The sequence below is a fragment of the Pararge aegeria genome, chromosome 20 (genome assembly GCF_905163445.1).
Source record: "Pararge aegeria chromosome 20, ilParAegt1.1, whole genome shotgun sequence".
Taxonomy (NCBI): Eukaryota; Metazoa; Arthropoda; class Insecta; order Lepidoptera; family Nymphalidae; genus Pararge; species Pararge aegeria.
Window position 1 is genome coordinate 15346590 of NC_053199.1, and position 9382 is coordinate 15355971.

General features: G+C 36.1%; 1 protein-coding gene across 1 annotated transcript; it reads right to left on the bottom strand.

Annotated features, from left to right (window-relative positions):
* Positions 1-566: 566 nt before the first annotated feature.
* LOC120632770 (mitochondrial import inner membrane translocase subunit TIM50-C-like) lies at positions 567-8789 on the bottom strand. Its single transcript, XM_039902766.1, has 8 exons — positions 8569-8789; positions 7460-7640; positions 6611-6782; positions 5707-5840; positions 3651-3876; positions 1702-1825; positions 813-1000; positions 567-665 (listed from the first exon to the last, which is right to left on the bottom strand). Exons 1-7 carry the CDS (start codon positions 8705-8707, stop codon positions 813-815), a joined length of 1164 nt encoding a protein of 387 aa, XP_039758700.1. The 5' UTR covers positions 8708-8789; the 3' UTR covers positions 567-665.
* Positions 8790-9382: the final 593 nt, after the last annotated feature.

The following is a 9382-nucleotide window of genomic DNA, read 5'->3' on the forward strand; positions in this document are numbered from 1 at the left end:
TCGGACCCCCCCCCCCTCCTTAAAAAATCTCTCGTATTTCGTGATTGTTTTGCGAGTAATAAATGAGTCGATGCGAAAATTTTGCATTACAAAGTTCAAGTTGGCCACGCAATGCGAATTCTTATTTGAAACGTACAGTTAGTTGCTTAGTCTAGTTGTAGGGCTGAACCGTTTTCGATGTCGATGTCGATACATTTATGATGCAGAATGAAAGAAACATGCTAATGATTCTTTGTAATATCTCATCCGTTAAAAACCAACTTAAATATGGATATAATGTGGAGAGCCAATTAAGCGCAGTCCTACAACTAGGCTGGGACTACTATATATCTAAAATTAACGAGCAATACAGATAAGAAAAATGTAAACAAATCTATGCCCATCAACCTCATTACATACATTTTTCTTAGCTGTCTGTTGGGGCTAATATACAAATGAATTACATTATGAATAACGTCAGAATGTTTTTTTCAGTGTTTGTTTTGGGACGATCAGAAGTGGGATTGATCACGTGTTTTTCTACAAAAAGTTTTTATGAGTTTATAATGCACAGATAAATGCCGGAGGAATTTCAATCACATTTTATTCCACAAGTGAAGTTATACAAGTATGTACAAAAGCTGGCGTTGCGATCCGTTCGAGCGCTAGTTTTTCTTTAGTTCTATCTGTAAAGAAATTGATCATAATATTATGTCTAGATATGAGACAGTTTTATTGTCAGTTATTTTTAAATACCAAATTATATGCGTGGCCATCTGCTCTTTGAGGCGGCGCTGGCAGTACGAGGTCTCCGCTGGCAGAAGCATGCTCACCTAGCGGCGCGTGAAGGGGCGAAGCCAAGAGCGAGCGAGCGGCACGTCCGTCTTGTTCTCTCGCTCGCGCTCGGCCATCTGCTCCATGAGGCGGCGCTGGTTGTCGCGGAAGGCCGCGATGGGGTCGTCGTACTGGCTGTAGTAGCGCAGCACGTCGCGCACGTCCTTCACGTTGGACATCGCGATCGCTGCAACACGAGCGTGTTAGGAAGTTGCGTGTGTACTTAAGTGTGCAAGTGAATGAGCTCGTCTTACATTGGTTAAATGGAGATAGGGTAAAAAATACAATACTTTTCATTTTAAGGGTTTCCATGGCACAGTTTACAAAGCAACCCTTGAAATGTCAATAAATGGGTAGGTATCTAATTTACCACACTTGTTTCATAATGTAGGTAGGTGCAGGTTTTTTTTACATTTAGCCTAAAATTACCATTTGCCCCCTGTTATTGACATAGCTAGAGGTTAGGGTTTTTAGATAGTTAATAGGAAGTTTTTTTTTTAATTTGGAGAATAAACTTTTGAGGTGTCAATACTAAATCATTGATGGGGTGGCGGTAATAAGTATGCTTACCTCATATCAAATTCAACATAGGTCTTTTGTAGTTTCAAATTCCACGGTTTTTTGCCACTTGGTTCCAGCGACGCGCTTAATGTCGTCTAACCACCTCGTTGAAGGTCGATCAACGCTGGCATTCCAGAACTTTGGAACTCCAACGTCCATCCTTTCTCCGAGCTATGTGCTCCACCCATTGCCACTTATGCTTCGCGACTCGTTAAGCTATTACGGTCAATCTGGTTCTTCTACGGATCTCCTCAATGTGATCACGCAGAGATACGTGCATAGCTAAACTGTGAATAATTTATTAATTCAGCTGGGAACTTTACTTACTTTGTAATAAATTAGCTAAGTCTAGTAAAGCGGTGTCGTCATCGTCCCCCTTCCATTTGTTCAACACCAGAGCGTTGTCGGGCTGGTACTGCGTGGCTTGTTTATTCCAATCGACGACTATTACCTGCCAACAACACGACACATTAGATTATCAACATACGCGACTAGGGAGCGCGTTTAGGAAACTTGGAACTTAAATTTTAAGTAAAAGAACATAAATAGATAACAACTGAAATATTTTAGAGAAAAATAATAAATAAAATATATTAATAAAATATTGTATCATATTTTTTTAAATATTTATTATAATATGTATTATTTCATTTGTGTAATCTAGTTAAGTATTAGTATGTATTTTTTTTTAATTATGCACATCCTCATGTTTTCCTTATCCTAAGGTTGACTGGCAGAGATCGCTACTAAGCAAAAGGCCGCCTTTTGTATAGTGCTTCTATCTGCTTTTTTTTACTCTTCTTCTGTTTTTTTTTTTTAACTTGTAGTTTGCAAATAAATAAATAAGAATTACTCTTAAAATATTAATTAAAAAAATTGCCTAAAAAAGCGTATAAAAATAGACTTGCGTATAGAAAATTTTAAATTACAGGAACATTGTTTTTAAGGTCTCGGTTTTGGTAAATTGTATACTACCACGTAGTAAGTAGACAAAGAAGGCAAAAAGTCGCTAATCTTCTTAAGAGAACAACAATCCTTACTAATACTATAAATTTTGCATACCACTTGTGAATTTAAGGAGGTATCGGGTTCGGAGGTACCGGGTTCGGTTCGGCAGAGGCGATTTGGGAATCTATAATTTCTGAATTTTGCTGGGTTTGGTCTAGTGAGAGGCTTTGGCCGTTACCACTCTATCGACATAGACGTTCCGCTAAGCGATTTAGTGCTCCGGTGCGATGTCGTGTAGTAACTGATTCTACAACTCGTGTAGTAACTATGACTACAATACTCCCTAACAGGTCATCCCTCTACCATCTTAGACTGCATCATTACTTACCACCAGGTGAGATTGCATTCAAGGGCTAACTTGTAGTGGAATAAAAAAAACAATGCGAAGGTGTGTTTGTTTGTTTGTCCTTCCTTCACGCCCTAACTAAGCAACCAATAAACTCAATTTTGGCATTGAGCATAGTTATAAGGACTGAGAGTAACATAGTCTGAAACAGTATTAGGGGTTTATTCTTATTAATGTTTTTTTTTTAGTTCTGTTATTTAATTTTTATTTGGTTGATTTAATTTAATTTAATTTTTTAATTTATTTATTTTGACATATCTTTCGAAATTTACTTATTTATTTTAATCGCATTTCATTTATATACAACTAGCTGTTGCCCGCGACTTCGTCTGCGTTTGATTTTGTGTTTTGATGTGGCGTTAAAATTTATTTGTAGTTCTAAAAAAATTTAAAGTACATATTCAGTATCGCTAAGGGGTTTGCTACTGTCCGCTGAGGAGTTCTGTCCTCTATCTCCAACCACATTTAGATCTACACAAAGTTTGGGCAAAATTAAACACATATTATAACCTCTATAGTACAAAAATAATTATTCAAATCGGTTATAATTTGTCGGAGTTATGGTGTAAAATACTCTAACACTTTCATCCCCTCTCCAAAAGAAACCGAGCTTAATGTCGGGATAAAAAGTATCCTATACTTATTACTTCTAACACTTCCAAAATATATATTATAACATATAGTATATGTACAAACTTTCATGAGGATCGGTTAAGTAGTTTTTGCGTGTAAGCGTAACAAACTAACATTGACATTTATAATATTAGTAGGGATGTTTATGGGTAAAGCCAGTAATAAATGATTATCATCATAATTATTATTATAGGCTACTTTTTATTCCAGGAAAACAAACGGTTCCCACGGAATTTGTATAAAACAGTTATATACGCGGTCAAAACAGCCAGTCGTACATAAATCTTACCTTGGACAAATCACGATTCAATCCCTCCAGATTCTTAACGTGTACTCCGTCGGTGAAATGCGTAGAGTCCCTGAACAGTCTGTATGATATCAGTTTGTTCTCCGGGTCCAACTTGTCCAGCACCGGCCAAATCATAAACGCGTTCTCTGAAGTAAATATCACCACTTCGTAGTCCGAGTTGGCTACAGTTTGCAGGAATTGATCTACGCCCGGACGCTTTTTAAATCTGCGAATTGGAGACATCCGATTACAATACACGCCGAGATTTTTTATTTTTAAATTTTTCATTCCGCAAGTAGGTCGTATTAGGACATTTTAAAATTTCGTACATAAAACTGTGTTCAACCTATAATAACATTGAAAAGAGCAAACATTTCTAAGTAAACGTTAAATTTAAGTAAACGTCTAATTTTTAAGTAAACGTTAAATTTAACGTTAAGTTTGCCGTTTGGTGACGGCAAATCAGAATACAGTTGTCACCACCCCTCGTCTTCCCGCTGGTATTGTACGAGGCGACTAAGGGAAGATAACGGCCAGCAGCGTCCTCTGTGCCACTACTACCATCTACTGCGATCACCAACCGCCTGCGAGGCCTTTAGTCTAGCAGTGGACTGTAATATGCTGTTTTGAAGGTTGATGTTAAGTTTAATAATCCTTTCATCATAAGAAAGCTATTTTATGAAGAAGTAACATAGGTTATATATAATTTCAGTAATTAACTAATTCATGGTATTTAGAAAAGGTTGTGTTAGTTCACGAGTGATGGGCAGTGGCGTGCACTTCATACATGGACAAAAGCAATGCCTACCCTAAAATTTAAATATAATTCGTATAAGAGGAGGATTTTTGCCATTTTATGCAATTTTCCTGCTCAATGCATACCCAAGTGGTAAGAAACCCAGTGCACGCCACTGGTGATTGTCAACTTCTTTGACTTAATTTTATCTCTTGTCGGTGTAGCCTTTTCCAACCTTCTTTTATCTCTTTTTAAGTCCCCACCCGAACCTGTCGAATTATTTGTCCCACAAAAGCCAGTCTCGGACGTTCTCTTCGCCTCTTTCCATCTACTTCTCCCTCAATTATATTCGCAATAAATTCATCATGTCTCAGTAGGTGGCCAATCATTTTCCCACTTCTCATTGCTATAGTTCTAAAAAGTAATTACCAACCTTGTCCTAAAACCCAAATTCGTCAACATGGATAGTAAGAAAATCTTTAGTCTAGGATTTACGACCCTAGATCAAGTTAAATAAGGTCTACTTTACTTAAGGCGTTAAAATTGGTCGATACTTGAAAAAGACTACAATAATATGCGTGCAAATTTTACTAAAGCCATTTGCTAGTTCTCAAAAAAAAATAACTCCTTACTATTAAATGCGAAAGTGAGTTTGTATGTTTGTTTGTCTGTCCTTCATTCGCACTCTAACCAAGCAACCAATCAATCTGATTTTTGGCAAAGAATTAGTTTAAGGGGCGCAGAGAAACACAGGCTTTTTATCCCGGGAAAACACACGGGATTTTCACAAAACCGTAATAAACGCTGACGAAGACCGCCTATGACCTACAACCCTCACCTTAGGTGAGGTCTTCAGCAATGCAGTGAACTTGTGACACTCCCACCCATACACCAATGAATCGCACTGTCAGCTGTCACAGAGCTATTTGCAGAACGATCACTATTTGATCTAACACAGATCGATAGTCACACATTTAGTTACAGTTTTACTTTGTAATTTTAAAAAATAAATTTAGTTTAAAAAATTTGCACCCCAAAGTGACTATAGTGATATTTATATATATATATTTTATTTATATATTTGTATAATTTTAAATCTTATTTATTGCACCACCTACCTCTTTTCTATGTTTTTTCCTTTTACGCCATTGGTTGCCTGGAAGAAATCGCTATGTAGCGATAAGGCCACCAAATTGTACTCTCTTGATATGTAATTATATCTCTGTAACTATTTTTTTTTCTTTGGTGTACAATAAAAGTGTATTCATTCATTCATTCACTCATATAGGCAACTTGATGTTGACGTTAAGTAAAACTTACCTCCATCCAGTCTGATATGACCAGTCAGGGTGGACCAGGACATCTGTGAATTCCAGCACCAAGGTGTATGTGGGCTGGTAAGGTACAGGCAAGGGATCCGGCAGTAGCTTCTCTCGAGATGGCTCTTTTATCATCTGAACAAAACATAACAATATTATATCATAGAACGTATCATATTTGAGATGTTTTGAAGTTTCCAAGACTAAAGAACCTAAAAGAAGCCAAAGTCAAACGGATTTCTTTTATTAGGTAAATGTTAGAAAACCTGCGGAAGCGGTGATAGACTAGTGGGTATGAATTTTATTAATTTTAATATGCATATAAAAATTTTCGGAACCGACAGGATTTAAATCTCTCTGGCAATCGCGACCTGAGTGCTTTTTCCAATTAAGTTACGGCTCTCCTACCATCAATGCCACAAATCAGTATATACCTTTTACATCAGTCTTATAGCGACTGTAGCGTCATCTAGTAGGAAACGTTGCAGTTTTGATCTACTTTTTCAAAGGTCCATATTACAATGAGACACGTTTGAAACAAGAGATGACACATCCTGTCGGTTCCGAAATTTTTTTTATGCATATTAAAATTTATAAAATTGATAATTCTTTCAAGTGTAGGTAAAACACTAATAAAAAATTATAAAATTATAGTCTGTATGACTTTGACTTTACTTTCAGTGGGCCGAGTTCGAATCTCCTAGCACGCATCTCTAACCTTTCCAAGTTATGTGCGCTTTAACTATTTAAATACCACTTGCTTGCTTGCCTGCTGCTGTGGTCCAGTATTCTACAGTTAAGTTTTTTTATCATTTATGCAATGTTCTGACAGTTAAAGTACATATTTAAAGTGCACTGACAGCTATGTGTCCCTTGTCATTATTAAGATAAGTCTTATTTTATACCTTTTCATAAAATGTAAGTTCTTTCCACGTCCGCCTCAAATATTGCAGTGCTAGAGGCAAATGAGAAAACTCGTCTTCGATTGGCTGACCGTCGTCGCCGCGTCTCGGGGCACCCATCTCGATGACAAGGCAACCACCCATCACAGTCAACGCACCACCAAATGCTGCGAATCTGTTTAAAAAAAATTATCTGTGACCTTATCTATGTGTCTATATCATATACAAGATGTATTTTCATTCATCAAAATTCATTTATTTCAAGTCTGGTTTATAATCGCTTTTGATCAAATTAGTCTGTTTGTAGTGACTCTACCACATTTTACAGTTTTACAATCTTTAACAAGTAGCCTTGTCGTTATAAAATTTATCAATTGTGTAGTTAATTAAATGTAAAGGGAGATCTAATATTAAAAGCATACAAAGGATTTCTGTATTTTTCTCAGACAATATGCAGATATAACTAATTAATGCCCGTTTTTATTTTTTGTTAAAATTGCTAGGGCTTTTTTTTTTTAATAAGAATTATATAATTTTAAATTTTAAATTAAATTTGGCACCTATATTTGGATATTTTGACCAGTTAAAATGCTGATTTATATAATCTTACACTGATTGTAACTGTTTATTATTTACAATGAAAATTAATCTTAATTTGCTATGCTCTGCAAAAAGCAGGAGAATCTGTATTGTGTAATTTATAATTTCTTCAATATTTATACTCTACACCAAACAGATCTTTGGCAATGTACTCTCCAGGCACGTTTCGCTCCAACACTTTCAGATTACATCATTGTAATGTCAACGTATCCTAAGATTGCTTTGGTGTTGGTGCAACACAAAATTCCGTACCCAATTTTCATACGCCTCCAGTTTTTCTCATTTTCTTGTGACTTTTCCTTCTGCTCCTGCTCAAACTTCTCCTGTTCCTTTTGCACCTCATGTGCATCTTTGGTGGCGGGAGGCGACTGCGGGAAGAATCGGCCCAAGATGTCTACCTTCTCTCCCTCTTTACTTTCTTTGTTCTTATCACCTAGATAAATGAATTTATTAATAAAGATGACCAGTTTAGTTTTAATGTGAATTATGGTTATATCAAGCTTAACTAAGGTAACCAAGGCCTATACCCGTAAAAATCATTTTATACACACACAAAAAAAAAGGGGTTAAGGTGTAGTCCACCACGCTGGCCCAGTGCAGATTGGTGGACATGTATTTAATTGGGGATTAGGTTTCATTGGGGTATTAATGTCACAAAAACTTATAAAATCATTGCTAATTAAAGAATGTATGAAAAAAAATTGCAACATCAGCTTTTGCCACAGGGCCCAACACTACTAAGCATGTTAAAAAATAATGTGACTAACCTAGAAGTACGCTAATCTATAACCCTAATTGGCTCCTATGTAGCATCATACCCAAACTAAAGATCAGTTGGTTGTCTCTGCCATCAATGTTATTGGCAGAAAGCTTTTACCAGACCTGATCTAACTCATTTAGGAAATAATAAATTGCCTAAACTGATCCCACACAGGAATCAACCCAGGGCCTTAAAAGGCAACAGCGTAAACCACTGTATCAGAGAGGTCACTGACTGTGAAATATGATAAACAATCAAGACCAGTCATTTTATGTGACAAGTCCTTCTTACCAAAAATTACTTACTCTAAACCGCTACTTTGTCTGAGTAAATAATTTTCGAGGAATAAAAATAGCCCATGTCACACTCTGGTTTTTGAACTATCTGTTTACAAAAAATAATATATCTCTTTTGCTGCGTGAAAGAATGGCAAAGCAACGAACACAATTTCGCATTTATAATATTTGTAATTAGGTAATAATATGGTAGCTTATGATGGTCTTTCCTGGGGAAAAGAAAGTAATTTTTACATAGTTTAAATAACCCAGGAGCGCTTTTAGTTTCGTAAATAACTACTAAATAAAGGAAAATGTAAACTAACCTAAATGTTCATTTGAATAGAATCTTGTGGAACTTGCCGACAGCAGAACAATGTTTTGTCTTGAGAAATTTGTAGTTTGAAGCTTAACAACTTTACAGCATGCCGTACGCGTTAGGAATAGTATTTTTCTAAGAGACATTTTCTTTAATATTTTGCAGAATTTCTTAATTCATAATTCTTTTGCTCTTGATTCTCGAAACAAAACATGAGAAGAAATTGGAAAACTGTCACTGCCAAGTGTCAGTTGTCAAACTGTGACACTCGCACCTTTTGTTGCCAAGGCAACATCGGTTGTAGACAATATATTTTTTTAATGGTAATTTGAATTTTAAATATTTTTCCAACAATGAAAATCAATGCGTGCAACCGCAACACATCAAGATTGTCGTAGTCTAAGAATAATAAATGAAAAAAGGGCGGGAAACTTCGTACATGGCGGACGCGGTTTTTTCAAATTTTTCTTTTATTTTATTGTAAACTCGTTTTGAAAAGGATTTGGTGTTGTTTATATTGTACATATTGTAGTATTAGTGTCATTCTCATAGTAGTTAGCTGTTTATATAGGTAAGTTCTTCAAAATATTTTATTGGAAATTTTAAACTTTTATGGGGGATCGGCCCCCCGACCCTGGGGGAACAATACCCCCAGGGTCTGTAAATATTCCATCTAAGATGGATATATTAATCTCAGCGGTTGAGTCGTCAATGGACACGGACGCATCTGCTGTGTCCAATGCCGAACAAACGCTAAAACGAAAAATTTTTTCCCGCGTTTGTACGATGTGCAAGAAAAAAAAAAGGAAAGGCAAAGCAAA